The sequence below is a fragment of the Natator depressus genome, chromosome 1 (genome assembly GCF_965152275.1).
Source record: "Natator depressus isolate rNatDep1 chromosome 1, rNatDep2.hap1, whole genome shotgun sequence".
Taxonomy (NCBI): domain Eukaryota; kingdom Metazoa; phylum Chordata; order Testudines; family Cheloniidae; genus Natator; species Natator depressus.
In genome coordinates, this window is record NC_134234.1 from 163803318 (window position 1) to 163823904 (window position 20587).

At 41.0% G+C, this 20587-nt stretch overlaps 1 protein-coding gene across 1 annotated transcript in view; it reads right to left on the reverse strand.

Annotated features, from left to right (window-relative positions):
* The window catches only part of HUNK (hormonally up-regulated Neu-associated kinase), an 88172-nt gene that overhangs the window by 52784 nt on the left and 14801 nt on the right, over nt 1-20587 (reverse strand). Inside the window, exon 2 of the mRNA XM_074970776.1 lies at nt 3840-4132. Coding sequence (XP_074826877.1) covers nt 3840-4132 — 293 coding nt within the window. The remainder of the gene's footprint in view (nt 1-3839; nt 4133-20587) is intronic.

Here is a 20587-nt window from a genome sequence, read left to right on the forward strand (position 1 = left end):
TAGTTTGTTAATGACATTGTGCTCCAACAGAGAATGACTAATGGCAACTTTGAAATATATCACAAAATAGAAAGACAAACCAGCTTTGCATTTCAAAAGGACACATTCTTTTCTAGTGCAAAGATTTGTCATAAATATTGCACCAGCCACCAGATTACTTGTACTTAAAATTAATAGGATGAAAGTTATAAAAGCTAACACATCAAGCAAGGGGTGTCAACGCACGAATCTTACGATGTCCTAAACAACCGAATCCTAGGACACTACCTCTACTCTTTCTCAATGTGCTTTTTTTTTGGGGGGGGGGCAGTGGATGAAAAAATATAGATACTCCACTCCCATCCATATATGTTTCTCTTGTCTTCAACAGTTCTGATCTTTTTAAATTGCACAATCCTAACAGAAGGTCTGAATATATTTCCATGAAGAAAAAAGATAGAAAAAACAGGGTATACAGAAAGCTATCTTTGCTCCCAGTACATTATTAAATTCCTTTCTTTGACATTCTGACAGTAATTGCACTGAATAGGATTGAATTTTGTTAAAATTACTTTTAAAAGGTTGTTGAGAATTTCCTGTGGGATGCTGTTGCAAGCACCCAGGCTTTCACTTCATTTTCTTTGTTGTCATTACGCTCCCAAGGGGCTTAATGTTCATCCTGGTTTTTGACAGCATGAAGGCCTGTGTAAACACCCTCTGAAAAGAGAAAGCTTCACCATATACTGCCATTTGGGTTTGTTTTCTTCTGTCAGAGGGAAAGATAAAGATTCCTATCTGAGTCATATTTGAGCTTGCTACTTGCACAATTTTAACAACCAACCAGCTCTTCTCATCATAACAATGATCCACAATTTTTTTACACAGTTATATTTAGGGTATATATTATCTTGTATTCCTGTAGCGGCTAGAGAGTTCTCAGTGCTGGGTACACCTTCAGGAAAAGACAGTCCCTGCACTGAGGAGTTTACCATCTACATCCTTCACAGTCAGTATTGGCCTCAGAAAGGTCTAGGAAGGCATGTGTCTATGGCAACACACATCACTTACAATACATATACACAAGCAATTTACTTATCTCTAAAATAAATGAGGTTGCTTGGAGTTTCTGAATTATAAACTGTTTGCATGTCACCATACTCTTAAAAGACACATTTCCTTTGAATTCAGGGTCCCATATCTGATCCTGAGATCAGTGATTTCTCACCCTACCGAGACTTTATCATAATCAGTGGAGCTGGGTAAATAATATCCATCAGATAGCTTAGCTGAGTTTCATTATAATATTTCAAATATGTTATTTAACTAATTTTTTTCACCCAGCTTACAGAACCGGGAAAATAGTTTGTGAATATATTCAGTAAATAATTTAGCTGACAAATTTGGTGAATTTTTGGAACAAAATATTCAACAATTTACTTATTTGCTTTAAATGCCCATCTCCATTCAAGAGGATGAATGATCAAAAGAACCAGTTCTGAAAGGGGCACCAACAATGTCAGCCCACATTAGATCCCAACGGCTGTGTTTTCTTTATCAAACAGGGAATGTGAACACCCACAGATCACAGAATAGATTTGAGTGCGGCTATTTTTGAAACAGTTTTAAAAATAACAACAACAACAAGAGAATATTGTCATTGCATTCAGGGTGAGAATGAATCAGACTTCTGCACTGATTCTTTCTTTCTTTCTTGCTTGCTTTTTTGATGCTTCTGATTGAGCAGTCTATTTTCAGAGCTTCTATAGCCCAAAGCCCAACAGGCTGAATGACAACTCCAGAGGCAGCTATTAGCATTTCTCTTTCTTATGCAAACAGAGATCCAATGCAACAAATTCTAATTATCCTTCCAGTGGGCTTTCTTGTCTCTTTATGATACTCCAAATATCACATTCTTAATGAAAGACAAGATATTGAATAGGTAAGCCTCAACAGAAAATACTTACAACTATACTGACTGTGATCCTGCCAAATTGTATCAGTTAAGCAGCTTTGGACTTGGTCACTACTTGGAGTACTTGGTCACTATTATAGGAGACTTCCAAGGAAAAGCTATGGGCAGTATATTGGTACTAGTCAGGCAGTAGGTGGCACTTTTTCTTCTAAGTAAACACTAGACTAATGTCATGGGACAGATTGTGCCCTCCTATAACTGCACGTCCATGCATGGAGCTCAGCCCCTCCATGTAGATGGGAATTTGGGTAGTTCCAGGGCAGCTCCCCCACTTTCCCTAGCTCCTCTGGAGAGTTCTCTGTGCAGAAGAGTCCTCCTCCTTTCAGTCCCATGAAACCTGTCTGGAAAAGTTAATATACCCCAGGTCATATCTCCCCTCTTTGGGGGCGCTGCAGCCAGATGGTGCATAGCAGCATGACTCCCTTTGATGTGTGCTGGTGAGGAGTTGAGAGAGGGGAGATGAGGCCAGAGCCACCACTGAGGCTCTTCATGGATAACCTTGGCCTCCCATGAATCCTTGAGATCAGCCAGGTTTTGGAGCAGGAGAGGGACACAAGGGGGACACAAGAGGACAGGAGGGGCACACAAACCCCTCCCCCTCAGAAAAAGATGACACAGGAATCTCAGTGAGGAAATCCTTGCAGTTTTCCTCGCCCAAAGCCCCCACTTGAGACTTTTATCCTTGAAGGGCACAATGTGGACCTCAATGTAGTGTGAAGGGACACTGTGCTGCCTCAATTCCTGCCTATACTTTTAGAAAAAAATTTAAAAAATCAAGGCCCAGACCAATTGTGGCACTTTTCACAAGGGCAAGGACAATACTCCATGTTATGGCTCTATTTCAACTTGAGTCAGTACATTCAATTTACCTAATTATTGCAATGGAACCAGTAGAGGAAATAACTTTTCCCACACTTATTTATATTACAGTAATGCTAGAAACTTCAGCTGAGATCAGCCCCATTGTGCCAAATGCTGTATACACACACCGTAAGCCCCAAAGAGACTGCAACACAAATAGACAGGACAGACAACAAGTGGAAGAAAGGAATTATATTTATCCCCCTTTTGACAGGTGGATAACTGAGACCTAGAAACACTAGGGCCCAGATCCTCTTAGAAGCTTATATACCTTGGAGGACCTGGGCCTAAGTGACTTGCCCATGGTCACACAGGAAATCTGATGCAGAGCCAAGAATTGAACCCATATGTATGTATATTTAACAAGATCATCCTTCCTCTCTAACAGCGCTCTGTTCAATTCTTTGCAATGCTCCTGCCATGCCAATTCTGGATTTATCCTCAGAAGAGATTGTGACATGGACTGAAATGTGCCAAATTCTGTTGTTTTTTTTTTATTTTTAAATCATGTGGAAGTTTTGGGAAGCAACACAATCTAATGGAGTGAGTAGAGAAGTAGGAACTACCATGTTCTAATTCAGTTTTAACTACTAGCTCAATGTGAGACTTTGGGCAAGTCAGTTGACCTCTCTGTGTTGCAGTATCTCCACCTTTAAAGTGAGACTATACCTACCTACCTCCAGGGATGGCTGGAAGACAAGTTATGTTTGTACAGTGCTTTGAAGATGCAAAGCTCGAGCTATAAAGAGTAGAAGTAGGGCCCTGCTTCAGCAAAGCACGTGCATAACTTTCAGTGTGTGAAATCAATGAGACTACTCGTGCTTACTTAAGTTGCACACATACTTAAGAACTTTGCTGGGGCTCAAGTGGGCAGATGCTCACTATTGTCTAGGATAAGAGGAACATCAAGATTAGCTACAAACCTGAACAGAAAATTTTATATCAAAGTTTAAAAAAAATAATAAATATATAAATCATCATTTAAATGCTCCTGGGTAATTCTAACAGGCAGCTATTTCTACCTTACCTGTGAACCACCCCGGCCCGATGAAGATGCTCCACTGCTAGAATAAGCTGCCTGATATATTTACGTGCTTCGTATTCTTCCAGTCTTTTTTTCTCATAGATCTTGTGCATTAGATTGCCCCCAGGGCACAGCTCCATGACAAGGTAGTAGCTGTTTTCAGTTTCCAATATATCCAGCAGCTGAGCTATGTTGGGATGTCGGATCATTTGCTGGATCTGCCCCTCACGTCTCAGATTCTTGGTGACGTAGGTATCCTTCTTGGCTCTCTTCTTGTCAATAACTTTCACTGCCACCTGATAAGAAACAAAGGAGGCATGGTTGACATCATACAGACCAACGATTTATTAGCTCTGACCTTGTACAAATAACCTCAAAATAAATCAAGGGATGTAAGTACCAACTGATAAGCTGTTTGGGGCACAACAGCCAAGCACAGAGAAATAGCTGTTCTTTTTTCCACTGAGACCTAATTGCTTTCCCAGCTCCTTTTATGGGATGACAGACAAAAGTTGATGCAAAAATATGGCTATCAAAGCGGCGAAAACACTTCTGTTAAGCAGACTTGAAAGCTTAGTCTGAACATGCTGTACTTAGTCTTCTTCTTGTCTATTTGCTCAGAAGTTTTTGAGGATCAGATTTACATGCAACCATGAATGTGACCTTTGTAAGTGATTTAGACACGCGTATGGCATTGGGCTTACGTTTTGAGATGTCACAATTCCAGCACAAGTTTCTTAAAAGTTAACCAAACAAGGAAAAGTAGCTGGTTATGTACTCCAAAATAAATATATAAATAAATAAAAATAAAAAAGAGCACCGCTTCCAGCCCCTGGTCAACCTTGACAATCTCTTTAAAAATATACACTTAAAACCATTCTCTCTATTACCTCCACAACACAATAACCACTTGTGTCTTCCACGAACAAAAGCCTTGGATGCATTCTATGATGCCATTGTTTTACACATTGAGAGGCACTGGTTCTATTTGTTGTGTTGGCAGGTTCATTAAACAGTTTGTTGTAAAAACCCAGTCACCCCTTTAGTTGCTTCGTGTTTTTAGATATTTATTTAATTCCTAAGCTTTCCCATTTAGACATGGGGCTGCAGACTTCCAGGTCATTAGCACCAGCCAATGATTAAACAACATATGTCAGCTGAACAACAAAAGGCTATGCTCAGTCCTTCCCTCATGTTCTACATTTCCTCTGCAACAACAGGAGTCCTTTTAACTCATGCACTGAAATCAAGTAGCTCACTAACCATTTCTACTGCAACACTTGTTAACTTTTCAGAAAAAAGAGCCTGGTGTTGTTGCATGACAACAAATTTTATACGTAGTTTATTTGAAAGGTTCCTGTCTACATAGGGCCAAATTCAGGCAAGCGTGTGGAATGTGGCATCTGTACCCTCAAAGTGGCATACACATGTGCTCCACAAACAGCATTATTGTGTGCCTGTATGAGAGTCACACGCACATCTTGTGTGCACTACCTTGCCTTGTCTATTCCTATTAAGAGCAGAAATAATCAATGCAGGACAAGTATCTGAGTTTTACTGGACTAGTCATTAATCCAGACAGTAATGGTAGTGAAAATGACCTTCCTTCTGCCTCCAGCTTAGCAGGCAACTATGTCCATCCCTCCTCCGGGATGATGATCTAGCCACAGTAATTCATACTTTCAACTGCCTGCCAACTAAACTATTATAACTCATGGTAGTTGGGGCTGATGATTAAGGCAACAAGTAAACTGTACCTTATACAGGTTTCAGAGTAGCAGCTGTGTTAGTCTGTATCCGCAAAAAGAAAAGGAGGACTCATGGCACCTTAGAGACTAACCAATTTATCTGAGCATAAGCTTTCGTGAGCTACAGCTCACTTCATCGGATGCATGCAGTGGAAAATACATGTTCTCTGTCTATATAAAATCTCCCTACTGTATTTTCCACTGCATGCATCCAATGAAGTGAGCTGTAGCTCACGAAAGGTTATGTTCAAATAAATCTATTAGTCTCTAAGGTGCCACAAGTACTCCTTTTCTTTGTACCTTATACACATCACATAAGATCACTTTCCTACCTGGAAACAGTGCCGAGAACATATCCTCCAGTGGCTCCAGGTTTGCTTCCAGTTTCAATACAAAGCCCTAGTACAAATATTCTCAACAGGCTTGGACCTTCCACAGAAGTCACCTTTCTGTTCTCAAACTACGAAGACAGCTGCATTCCTCTGAGATGATGCAGCTAACAAGCTAACCATGCCCAAAGTGAAGCTCTCAAGAGCTGAAAATAACATAGTCAAAGGGGTTCATTTGTGAAGCCAACTGCTGGAAGAGGTATGGATAAGCCAAAGTCTAACCATTGTTAGAGTATATTTCAAGATATGCAAGGGCATTTCTGCACTAACCAAAGACAGGGAATTACAACAAGATGGCACAAACTAGAAATATATACCATACCTGAGAGAGACAAATATTAAAGTCCACTAGGGACAAGTATGCAAATTTTAATTACTGTATTTGGCTGTCAGATACTATGATGATGGACCACCGAGAAATGCCTAAGATATCTTAAAACTTTCTTTCTCTGGATCAGCATATGGCTTATAATTTCAGCCAGTGGTTCCGTTGCTTCCCACAGTCAACCGCTATGTGTTCTGCTTGAGGGGAAAAGACTTCTCTGTATTGTTTTACTTAAGTATGTGTGTGATCCAGGGACCTCTGGGTGCCAACTGGCAGAGGGCATGGGGGTTATAGGGATTCCCTAGTATCTACATAGTAGTTCACCATAGAATGTCTCGTAAGGTCTCCAATGAAAGCCTGTGTCACACTGCTCCTCATAATCATTGTGAAATGTATGTACAGATAATATGTAAGGAGTTATGTCTATATACTGAACATTATGTTCTTAAGGTCTGTGACTTGGGGCTGGTCACCAAAAGGTGAGAAATAGGTTTTTTCAGGCAAGATGTGTTTATGTATCTGTCTACATGTAAATTGAGTATTGTATGCTTCACAATGAACACCGATTTACTGTCTGAGCAAAATGCTAATCAGGTGATTGCAAAGTCTCCAGGGGAGAGTCTAGACAGGCAAACACAAGCAACAGGGTATAACCCTGTTCGCAAGTAATGACAATGGATTTTTGGACTATAACTGTAGGGACAAAGACATATTCTGGATCTTTCCCTTGAGGAGGCAAGAGGACAACGTGCTTGTTTCATGAACAGAAGATCACAGCCAAGCCCGCCTGTAATACACTGGAAGGATTTTGGGTGAGCTTTTGCTCTCTATGACAGGACAATGTCTTGTTAGTTAAGTTCAGGCTCTAGAAAGCATGTTATGATTTGATTTTATAAAAAACTCTTTGTTTCTAATATTTCTGCTTGTAGAGGGTGGTCACCCACTCCTGCCCTAAAGGGCTTGAAATCAGGCCTGGGAGAGGGCTGTGGCTGGGAGCAAGCAGTTCCCAGGCTGATTGGGGGAAGCAGGCTCAGCTGTGGCCACGCCCCAATCAGGGCTCAGCTGGCCCTTATAAGAGGGCAGTGGGCCAGGAGCAGAGAGTTTCCTTTAGCTGTGGAGGGAGATGGGCTTGGCTGCTGGGGAGTGTACCAGAGTACCTGAGGTGGAGAAGGGCTGGGGAGCTCCAGCCTGGAAACCTTGCAGCCTAGTGTAAGGCCGGATAAGTACTGGGGTTACAGGGGGCAGCTCAAAGGTAGGCAGAGGCAGCAGGTCCAAACTCCCCTTGCCTGTGATGATTGGCTTATACAATGCAGTCCACCCCAGTGTGTGGGGGCTCAGTGGTGACTGGCATTAGCCAAAGACTGAGGTGGGGATAGTGGGTTGGGGTTCCCTGGGGAGGGGAGACCCAGAGACTGTGGGGGTACTGCTGGGGGCAGCACCCTGGGACAAAGGGGCACTGGGATCTGGGAGGGACATGGGGGCCAGTGGCAAGCAGGACACTGGCCTGCAGGAGCGCTCCAGAGGCTGGAAGAGCTAATTCCCTGAGAGACCAGCAGGAGGTGCTGCAGCAGTGAGTTGCCACACTGTCATTGCTTATCATTTGAATCTCTGTTCTTTATTAAATAAATGTATCCTTGCTTTCTCTATAATCAAATCTAAGTGCTGTGTGTTAAGTGGAGCCAGACTCTACCATGTAACTGGTAAGCTGTGGAGTACTGTACCTTTGGGAACAGAGGACCTGCACATATTGTGAGTGTTCTGGAGATCAGAGGCTGGCCACTCCAGGGAGATGCTCAGAGGACTCAGGGCTTGGAGTGTGCCTATTGTTGACCTGCGAAGAAAGGTCCAGAGGCCTGGAAGCCAGTGCTTGTGTTGACTGTGGCTGCTGAAGTTGAGGAACTGATCCACAGCAGGCACAGACAAAACTTCCTCACACAAAGGTCAGGTGGTAGTGATATGCCTCACACAACCCTGGGTATCCCCAAGAAGTATCACAAACACTTTCACAAATGCTTTCTCACTCGCTTGTGAAGATGGTATCTTGCCTGGAGCTCCAGAAAATATAACACAGCCTACATTACTTCCACATTAGGAGTGGGTGGTGGTAAGGTGTATGGGGAGGTGTTTGTAATTATTGTGGGTGGAATGCTTTATTGTTACAAGGGTTTTTTTTTCTCTGCATACTAGGACATATGTGGTGGGAACCATAGTGGCCTTCACACCATATAATAATTAATAATGGATATAAAAAATGCTTATTTCTATCTTGAAGAAAAAAATAGACCTAGAAATTTGCTTTCTGCCTTATTCAGAAAGTGCTCTAAGCCCACTTCTTAACCAACCTAGAGAACATTGGCTTTATCATTCTATGCTATGATAAATAAATGCTTTGAATTGTTAGATTAGAAACATGAAAATTGCTTGTAACTAGATTGAATCACATCACTAGGTATAACTAGCTTCACATTAATGAAATAAGCAGATAAAAGGTTAAATTCATGAACTTTTTTTGAGGGAGCAGAGGGGGAATGCTATGATCTGGGAGTTTTACAACAAAAATAGACCCAAAAAGGACCTGACTACTGTTCTCACAGCCAAAATTCCCATTTAATTCAAGTTCATAAGAAACTGAAGAATTAAGCACTAAGAGTTTGACTTAAACAGAAATAACTACTGACCTTAAATTATCTGGATAAATTATTCACGTAGGAGGCTGACTTTTTTTTAAAAAAAATAGTTGAATGCCTATAGTATAAAGATACAGTGAAGTGCTGCACAGGTGAAACGTACAGCCTAGGACTGTGGCAACACTCCCATAAGTGTCTGGAAGATACATTCCTGACACATTAACGTCAAATTAAAGAAAAATCATTTCATTGTAAGGTAACATAACAGGGAAATCAGATCTTAACAACTTTTAAAAGCCTGCGGTGATTCACCAAGAAATCAGCATGTTCTCTACCTAATGAGATAAGAGCAATAACGCAGACTAGTGTAAACTATTCAAACAGCAAACTACAAGAGTTAGTCAGCTAAGGACAAACAAATTCATTGATACAGAAAGATTATGTGCTGGTTTGTATCATACCAGCAGGAAACAACATCTGAAGAAGAAGAAAAGATGCTGGTATTTTTCATAATTGAAAGATACAAAGTATTAACCACATGGAACATAAATCTGTTGTCTGAGGCTATTGTGAATCATCTCTCACTCCTATCAAGTCATCCCTAATTCACTGAATATAAAGGCACATTGCTAGGCACATGTGTAACTCCCACATTCACTATATTTGCTATGGGGAGGCAGGGAAAGCCATGTGAAGGTGGGACTCCTAGACAGCAACTTGGCCATATTCTTTCACTTTTATCTAGGCATTTGGACCCTGATCCTGCACCATTAAAGTCAATAGGAGCTTTGCCACTGACTTCAGCAGGTGCTGGATCAGACCCTTGGTATGACTGCACATCACCTATTCAGACAGAATTGTAGGGTTGTTTTAGGCCCATCCCTTCATTCTGGGCCACCTTTCCCCACATTTAAGTTCTATCAGCTCCATCCCATCCACACTAGTTGCCCCCCTTGCATTTGGCCTATAATGTAAGAGTCTAACAGCCATGGCTGATGTAAAACAGACAAGGGAGGCACTGGCAGCTTTGTTTCAGCAACACCCCCACGCAAGTGAGAGAAAAAGAGAAAGGAATAAGTTAAGAATAAGGAGGACTGAGTCACGCAGCCCAGAGGAAACTACCAGTACTGTTTTCTCTCTTGGCTGGGGAGAGAGTGCATCCTCTTTCCTAGCACCAAGTTACTGCAAAGGGCACCAGAGAAATACCTACATATATGGTGCTTTTGCTATTAGATGCTTCCATTATTCTCCCTTGGTTTGGTTTGCCCCTGGCATAAGGCGTCCCTGCTAGCTCACTGTAAAGAACATTAGGCCAAGCAAGCCCCACGTGTTTTTCCCTCCCCTCTGCACTGCAGAAGTCCAGTCCACTCTAAACAGTGACACCCCTGCAAACCCTCTGCAGCCTGCTGCCCCACCCCAGCCACAGGCTGTTAGAATGCCTTCCTGTCCAGGGGCCAGCTTCTGAGCTCACGGCATACACCTACTTCAGCAGGGAGGTCAAAGAGAAGAGACACAGCACTGAGACACTCTGTAGAGGAAGTGGAAAACGGAGATGTGGGGAAGAGAGTCAAGAGAAAAGGAGACTCAGGATGGGAAAATGCAAATGGCACAGACTGCAGGGGAAGAAGGTGGCAGGATTTATGGCTCCGCGTGAAGAAGGAAAGAAGGCCCATAGGGTAAAATACACACAATCTGAGTGAACAGGCTTTGTGTCGCAAAGAGGGGTTGCAGGGACAGAATCTTTCTCTCTGCCAGTAGTGGTTCTGCAGCCCTTTTGCAGAAGCTATTACAACTCCTGGGCTGAAACAGGGGGCCCCCAATACCTACACAACCCCTACCTGGAGGGGTATGGCTAGTGCAGGAGTTCTCAAACTGGGGATCATGACCCCTCAGAGGGTCACAAGGTTTTTACATGGGGGGACGCAGGCTGTCAGCCTTCACTCCCAAGCCCTGCTTTGCCTCCAGCATTTATAATAGTGTTAAATTTTTAAAAAGTGCTTTTAATTTATAAGGGAGGGTGCACTCCTTTGTGGTTTGTGTGAAAGGGGTCACCAATACAAAAGTTTAAGAAACAGTGGGCTAGTGGATGTGTGTAACTGTGACCCCAGCAGCTCCACCCTGGCACCCACCACCTGAAAGGATACTTTTAAGATACATGTGTTAACATTTCCTAAAGATCCCCTGAAATGGGGTGAGAGCAGGACTGCTCAAACAGCCATTTGGAGGATACATATCTAACATCTGGAATCCAGTGCAGGCCATTGCCATTGGTCTGGGGAAGAGGCCCAAAATAAAATTTGACTTAATTTTATACAGTCATGATCTTGCATCAGCAACACCTGATTACATAGCGCCTCCCACTCTCACCTGTTTCCATGAACAGGGCAGGCCTGGCCAAAGGGCAACAAAATCTAACCAGCATTCACTGAAGTAACACATTTCAATCACTGCCACCAGAAGAGAGAGATGGAAAGAAATGGGGGAGCACTGAGCAGATACTGCAGGCAGTGATCAGCAGAAATGAAGCCAGCAACTGATGGAAGGGGGAAAAAAGAAATGACCATATGGACTGTTCAGAAACCTCTGTGTTTAAATAAGCCTGCACACACTTAAAAAGAAATAACAGAATAAAATACACACCTACCCTGGCATCTGGGTATTTTCCTATAAAAGTTCCAACTCTTTTGTCTCTCATTTCTGTCTAGCCCATTCCTTTTTTTTATTGCCTCTTTTTACTCTATTCTTTTTTCCTGTGTTGCTCTCCTTCCTGTGTTTCTTTCCTTTCCTCAATGAAATACCCCATTGGTGCAAGGGGTCAGCAAGGGTCCCCTCCCATGAGGTAGGTTGTTTTTGTTTTGATATTTTATATAGAGAACATACATGTTCCTCTCGCCCCCCGCATCCTCATTTTGGTCCTTCAATTTTCTTTTACATGGTATAATCTCTGCTCTTGGTTAAACTAGGGAGAATATGGAATTATCCTATTCACTACAATGGGGTTACTCCATATTTACCACAGTATAGATAAGTAGAATATGGCCCTACATATTCACTATACACCATTCCCTCCCTCCCCCCCCATGTTGCAAACCTCACCCACCTATAAAGGAAAAGGCATGTGCCACAGATATTAGCTAAATAACAAAACAAATTTAAGGTTTCAAAATCTACTCAGGGAAGGTCTTTTCATTTCATTTTATTTAATTTTATTTATTTGATCTCGCAAACCTTAGACTGGGAGCTCTCTGAAACACTGTCTTTGTGTTTGCACAGTGCCTAGAACAATGGAGCCCTGATCAGAGTCCTTAAGGTGTATCATGGCAGAAATAATAATAAATAATAAAGCAAGAGATTAAAGTGAATCGGTAGAAACAGTAGTTCTTGACATCCCACACTTTACTTCTGGTTAAATCTTTGCCATGTAAATAAACAAATGGTTTGGGTTACTGTGTGTTTTGAGATACACAGATGAGTAACAGGCCATATTTGGGTTTCAGTTTCTCAGAATTATATTGTTAGAATCACTCGCTTTCCTGAAGTTTGTTCTGTGCTGTGACACATCATATGAGTAAATTCTGCTTATCGGGATTGTGGCAATAAAATATTGTGGTGAGTGTGTATGGAGGACAGCGTGTAGTGGGAAAGGAAGGAGCCAAATTAATCCCTAGCTTAACTGGTCCTATTGAAGTCAATGGACTTATATCAGGGACAAACTTGGCCCAAAAGTTTTTTGTCAGAAATACTCCTCTTTGGTCATATCTAAATGCCATACAACAGTTGTTGTAAAGATAGCACTGAGTATGCCTGAAATGGAAGTGCTCTCACAGCTTCCTTTGTCTCCAGTGTATGTGTCTGGGGAGGAGAAGAGAGGCTTTTCTTTCCATCCTACCTTCTCCTTCCTCCCCACCCAATCTCCCAAAGTGTGGAATGCTTCTGGGGGAATGTCTTATCCTACAGATAGGTCTTGCATTTAGATTTGAAAGCAGTCAGGCTTCCTCTGATCTCACCTAATCAGGTGTTCCACATCCAGTGCCCAGCTGCTCAAAATGCCTTGCCCCTACATCAGAGCATCTTGTCTTGGCCCAGTCTAGAGTCCAACAAAAGAGTCTTATCCTGGGCCAGTCTCACTGTTTCCTGATTGAAATCCCAGCACAGAATCTACCAGGTTGTGAGGGAAGCACGCTGCCTGGATCAGGTACTGTCCTCTGACACCAACCCAAAGCCCAGCAGTTGAGCTATTACATAGTGTTTGGAGACGAGGAACTTCCACGTGCTCAATGGATGTATGCCAGAAAGTCGTTCCCTCTCCCCCACTTTCTGGGTGCGCCAGCCACTGTCATATCTGGCTGTTGTTTGCTCCCTTCTTTTTGAATCAAACAGTGAATTGGGGGAAAATGAGAGCCAAAAAGCTGTGCTTCTGTTTTTGAAGACAAATATTTTCTGGGACAGTACAAATGCACAGAGCTAATTAGGTATTTTCCTAACTGTTTATTAACTGTTCTATGCTAGCATGAAAGCAATATAGCTCTGTTAAACAAGGGGCTCAGTCTTATTTAGAGACAGATTTTTCTTTAAGCCAGTTCTATATAAACACCCCATGATGCTAGCAACTTGCTGCCAAAAAATTTGTATTCTTTATGCCTAAACCTCAGTCCTATTTCAATAAGTAATTCAAGTCATGACATCTGTGAAATGTCCTGCTGGTGGGAAACCAAATGTTGGACCCCATCACAAAGTAGGATGCTAACAAAAAAATTTTTTTTAAAAAAAAAAAAAAACAAGGAAGACAAGCTCACTGCAGAGTTGATCTCCAAATACATACAAAATTGCTAGAAGGCATTAGTATTTTTAGCAGCTAAAGCTTTATCTGAGATGTTTTTACACTAAAAATGCCAATTCCTCTACATAACTTTCCATGACAAGCCTCAAAGACTTGCTTCAGTTAAGACACTTATTCAGGTAGAATGAGAGTACGTGGAACCTCTTATAAAACATTCCAGTGGCTAGTCAGTAACACTCTGCACTAGTATATGGAAAAGCCAGGTTTGGTTGTCAGACAGGAAGGTGTAATGCACATCAATGGAAGCAAATTCTACTGGCTGCAGAACACGAAATCCCTGGAGGGACTGGCCCTGAGGCTGGGGTCAGGGTGTAGTGGATAGGGTCTGAGGTGAGATGCTTAAGAGTCTCCCCTCTACCAAAAGAAAAACAGTGGCACACTTAAGCCCTGATCCTGTAAAAACTTAAGCATATGTGTAACTTTACACTTGAGTAAAAGCAGGTTTCAGAGTAGCAGCTGTGTTAATCTCTATTCGCAAAAAGAAAAGGAATACTAGTGACAACTTAGAGACTAACCAATTTATTTGAGCATAAATTGGTTAGTCTCTAAGGTGCCACTAGTACTCCTTTTTCTTTTTGAGTAAAAGCGCGCACATGCATTTGCAGGCTAGGGGCCTAACAAAGTAAAGATAATTTTGAATGACTCTCCCCTTTATCCCAAATACTTTATCTTATAAGTTCAAATAAGAGTCAAATCTTGCAGTCCTTTACTGAGGCAGGACTCCCACAGAATTAAAAGGAGGTATGCCTTAGTAAGGGCCAAATAAGCATTGTAGGATTTGGCCCTAAGTAATAAATATAACTTGAGAGAAGAAACTTCATGGACTGCAGTTATGGGCTGATGTAGATGTAGCACGGCATCCCCGGATGGTTTATGAGAAGCAGAGAACTAGGTCCTCTAGATCTGAAAGTACGAACCTTTACTGACTGAGGTAAAATACGCAGCTCTATAGTGGCTGGACTTCTTAAGAGGTTTGAGTCAGTTTAGAGGGAAACAAAGAGGCCCACCGTGTAAGCATAGACTATATTACAAACATTTATGTAACTTCATCTCCATTTGTATTTTTTAAGATACACATAAAGCATGTCTTTGTGATGTATGCCCTTTTTTGCCCTGTGTATTTTCTTTGGGCTACATATTTTACATCACCTGTAGCTTTGCTTTATATTTAACACTACTTTAACTAAAAAAAATCTGACAAATTTTCAGGATTGACTAGTGATTTTTGGGTGTCCAACTTGAGACATGTTAAAAGGGCCAGATTTTTAGACTGTAGGATGCTCAGAGCTTTCTGAAAATCAGGCCTTTTTAAGGTATCTCAGGTTGGGCACCCAAACACTGAGGCACCCAAATTGACTAGTTGTCACTTTTGAAAATGTAGGTCTCTGTTACTCAGATTTTTCTTCAGTAAAATGGCTACTGCTTTCAACAAATGAATTAGAAGCATCGAAGGATTAGAAAATGTCAGATTCATTAAGTTTTGGGTCTTTACCATTTGTTCTAGTAGACTGTTCAGGCTCTGTGGTGTCTTTAGTTACTTGTTGCTAAATGTTGTCTTTCAGATAGGTGTGCAGATTCATGGATTTTTTTTTTCAAGCAAATCCATTACTGAAATTGACTGACATTGCCACTGTTTGAACAAAAAAGAAAATCCTTTCATGTAAGCTGCCAAAATGTGAAGAGTGTACATCCAGCTGTGACTGCTCTGTTCTCAAGAGATGGAATTCCGAGTTTTGCTGTATCATAGTAAGACTTCTTGCCTCAGGGCCCCAATTCAGTAAGGTACTTAAACACATGCCTAACTTTAAGCATGTGAATAGGCCCACTGAAATCAACAAGAATACTCATGTGCTTGAAGTCAGGCATGTACTTAAATACCCTGAGGTTTATAGCACCCAATTCATACAGCATTATTAACTATTTGTGTCTGTAAATTTTAAAGTGGCATATTTTGTGAATCCCTTTACTACAATTTTCTAAGGGATTTTTCGACCATCCTGTGTAACATCATATTTTTCCTAGCAACAAGTCTCCTAAATAAATGTTAGTGCTTTATGTTTTTATGCATCCTTCAAGTTATGATTTCTGAGGAAATTGCAGACAATCCTTAAAAGTATCAACAGAAAGTTAACCAACTCTTTATTCACCCTATTTACAGGTTAGCTGTTCATTTCAAGGAAAACAGAGATAAGCCAGGCCAACAGCAATCTGGAAAAGCAGACTTGTCCACAAGTATAATCACTGTCTGTTTCGCCTCCACTCTGATGGACTGACAAATATCTATGAATATGTGGATCCGATGCAGGAGCAATGAGTTGCAATATTTTGGTGTCACATAGCCAGTGTATGGCCCAGTAGACTGGAAAGCAGTATTTCGCACTGCTACATTGTAAACCTGGGTATGAGAGGGATGATGTGACTCTCCATGGACAAGTAGGATTTCAAGAATCATGGAAGAGATCTACTCAGTCTTAGACAGAAAGAAGGTCATTCCATTGACTTCTCAGTCTCTCCTGGTCAACCAATGAATGGGGTGGCCCTAATGGTGTCCCCAGTGACATCAGCAAATTTTCACCTCTTATGTATCTAAGGCTATATACAAGAAGACTAGGATTAGGCAGAGATGGATGGAGGTCAAGAAGGAAGAAGGCCAGAGACAAAAATAAATGATGGCTCCATAATGATGGTATAGACTGGACAGGAAATCCTTACTAGCCTGTCAAAACCAGCTTTAAGGCCTGGATTAGGCAAAGCAAGGAGAAAACACACACTTGAATGTCTGAAACAACATGATTTGCCTGGCAATTTAAAGTGTTCATCAAATATCACTCTCCAAATATTGAATATTTTTCAAAGAAAGATTTCTCCCCATACATAAGGTAAAGCTCACATTGCTATAATACTCTGTCACTCAGCAAGAAAACTAGTTGGAGCACAAAGTATAATCAAGTCAGAGGAAAGGAATTTTCAGGGGCTGTTACACAAATGAATGAGGAGTGATATGTGATCACCGTGGCAGATGGAAAACTTGTTAAGGCAAGTGTGGTCCCTATTCTGTGTTGACCAAACTGATTGCTACATATGACTGGTCATGGGGGAAGCCAGCGTGACAACTGTTACAAAACAGAGGTACTCCTGAGCTAAACCTGGCCCTTTTAAGTTGTAAGAACAACATAAAACAGCTATGTCTAAAATACAGCAAAGCGTCGTTTATGCCTCAGTCACAAATGAACCATATCCTACACAGCTGTTTCTGATAAAGTAAAACTTGCCTTTTTAATGCTGACAATTTTGTCTGTCATAGTGAGATGGATGAGGCTCTCAAGTTACATGTGGGGAAACAAAAATGGAGAACTGATACCAGATAATAATGTTGCGTTAACAGCAACCCTCGCATGAGAGCCCCTGCTTATGAATCTTCTAATATCCACATTCATGGACTTGTAATACATTACACATTAAACTGTCCCAGTTTCACATTTCAGTGATGAAATGCATAACTAGGTATGCAGAAAAGTCAGGGTCCCTCATATAATAAATGGTTTTAATACTGATGTAGCTTTATAGTTTTTCTAGAGGAAAACTTACACTTACCAGAGCAATAAATGCTTCTGCTTTTGATGCACAGAAGGTTTAAGTCTCAGCACCATTATTTGTGTGGTGTTATAACTTGAGTGACAGTAAGGTCACAAATGTTGAGAACCAAGAGAAGTGTTTCAAGGCAGCACAATGATTCCATATTCTGTCTCTCATAGCTCCCTGGATATCACACATAGAAAACTGAATATGGAAGATTTATATTTTAAAAAAAAAAAGCGGGGCAGATAGCCATGAAACTTTATTTATGTATTACTCTTTTCTAGTCTCTTCATTTGGAAACCTTTTCCAAAGCAATAACACTTCTGATCCTATACTAAAAGAAAGAACAGCATTACATGATCGAAAACTAAAAATCATTTCTAAGGACAGGGTAAGGGAGTGAAGCATTCATAAAAAAAGGATCTTTAGTAAGTGCAACTTCAGCTTTCTGTTTATTTTTTAACAGGTAGTCCTCTTCACAGGCCCTGTTAACCTCTCATAGGATCTTTACTGCATTAACCTCCCCTCTAGTGAAGGAAGGGCTAGACTCAGTTCCCTTCATTAAGGGCTGGTCCACACAGTTTTTGTATTGTTTTAGCTATATCAGTTTAGAACAGGTCTAATTAAATTAGTACAAACCCCTAGTGTGGACACACATTTTTACTGGTGCTCATACTGAGATCAGTGATTCCAGGAAATATACCAAAATAAGCATTTTCATTCACTTTATTGGCACTTCCTGAACCAGCCAGCTAGAAGAGTCATAGGCTGTAACCCACTGCCCACCAGCAGACAATGTTGTTTCAGAAAGCATTAGGGAAAGTGTTTGAGACACACTACAGTAGTTAGGAGATGGTTCCAACTCTAACCTTTATGACCATACAACCCTCAGCCTGTTCCTGAGGTTGCTACTGATGGGAGGGATAAGAAAGCCAATGTATTTATTTACACTGTCTATTTGAAATGTTTACCCTCAAAACATTAGATTTCAGCATCTCGATCTTGTTTGTGATTTGATTTCAAATATCAAAAAGTGTTCAATGGAGGTGGACAGAGGGTGTCCAATGCAGCTTTAAATAACCCTAGTACTGAATCTTCCACCACTTCCCATGGGAAACAGTTGGACAGACAAATAAATCGCGCTGTTAAGAAGTATTTTCTGAAGGCCAATGCAAGTTTTCCTTTGCTCTGTTGTATCCCTTTATTCCTACTGAAACACCCCAGACTACCCTGCATAATTCCTCTTCCACCTTGGCACTGACACGCTTCAGATAATTGTAGATATTCCCTTGAAAAACTTGGAGAAGGGTGTAATCAACATAATAACTAACAGTTCATTTTTTATATTGCTGTTTATACAACATGTAACTACTCAGTTTTAGATAGTCTATTACAATTCACTTGTTACAGGATGGTTTGTCACAACAGTTAAGTGGCTGCTTGACTTAGGAATTTACATCATCCCCCTAAATAAGATAAATGCTATACACTATTACCTTCCATTTTCCTGAGTTTGGGATAACCACACAACTTGCAAAGGGAAGGGGGAATATAAGTGAGTTGCTTTATGTCTTCTGAAATGTATGAAGATAAATAGTAGCATCCCATTATTCACCAGTGCAAAAGCAATCCTGGTATAACTTCAAGAGCATATATCAGGGATGAATAAGGTCCATTCTGAGACAAAGAGAGCAGGACACATTTTAATTAACAAGACATTTATATTTAACATATGCCACCAAAACCAGGCACACAGCTTTACACTTCATTAAAAATGTTAAAAATACAAAGCTTTCAAGAGCAAATACAAGGACCCAGATGTGAGAATCACACAAAAACTTACACCTGGTGTCAATTTAATCTCAACACTGGATATTACCCCCATTTGCCACCAATAACTAAAATTATGATGGTATATATGAAAAGCAAGCACTACTGACATGCACTGTTAGCGATGCCTTTAAAACTGCTGAATGTAAACTTGAAAGCAGATTATCTCAAGAGGATAAGCAACTGCCACATGTGCATCAATTCAGATCATTGCAGAACATGTGAGAGCTACAGCTGAAAAATATTAAAACAAGCTTCCTGGAAGACAGATTGGAATAGTGAGCAGCCTCTCTGACTATTAAAGACCATTTTACTTACTCCAAACATGAAACATAGAACAATAGGGGGTTAGAAGGAAGAGTTCAGCTTTGTAATAGGCTCCTGTTGAAACTAGTTATTTTCCAGATGAATCCATTGCAAGCAGTTGATTACATAAGAAATAATGAACAGGTGATTGAACATCAGCAGCCTGGTGTTTATCCTGCCTTATGTTAAAATCCTTAAATGCTTCATAACATGCGTTACGCCACACTGTGCTGACAAAGTGCCAAATCCTGCAGTCCTCATTCAAGCAAAACTCCTACTGAAGTTACTGTAACCTTGACTTAAAATCCTTCCAATTATATTCTAAATAAAATTTGATAAAGTATTTCACATTTACATAGGCATTTGTTCAATAATTTAAATAAAAATTACATACAAGAAAACTACATTAAAAGAACATTATTACAACTGCAAAGTCAAGCACTCAAAAGCTAAGCAGAATTAAAATTGTTGGTGAACATTAATTTGGCCCCCTTGTACATCTGTGTTATTATATGATCTTAAATTATACGATCACCTAGAATTTGTTCCACAGGACCTCTGCTTCATTCCATGCGCAGAATGGCCAGTCCTCACTTAAAGAGCAGCTCTTCAATATTTTGTTTTAGCCTCAAAGTTTAATGTATACGTGGCCCAACACCACAAATCTTGCTCTGACAACAGAATTATTAATTTCCTCATGGGTTTTTCTGTGGTGCTCATCACTGCAGTATCTGAGTGCTTCACAAACATTTATGTCAGGTATGTGATTTTTCCCATCTCCTGCCAAATTCCAAGTTCTTGCTCCAAAGAATGGGGGCACTAGAGCTTTTCAAAGAAAAGGTCACCATAATTTACTAACATGGGTGTGGCAAGCTGCTGGGAATACCCAGAGCTGTGAGACTCTGTGCTACCCCGCTCAGCCTCAGTAAGTGGGAGCTTTGTGGCACCTAAGCTATGTGACAACTGCCAGCTTGTCTGCCTTGCCAACAAACTCTTCAGGGCTCTCCCAGCCCAAACCTTGCCCAGCATATAACCATTAGTGAACTCCAGCCCCTGAGCTCCTCAGAGATGTCTCTCAGCAGTGCACAGCCCTTACCATGGTGCAAT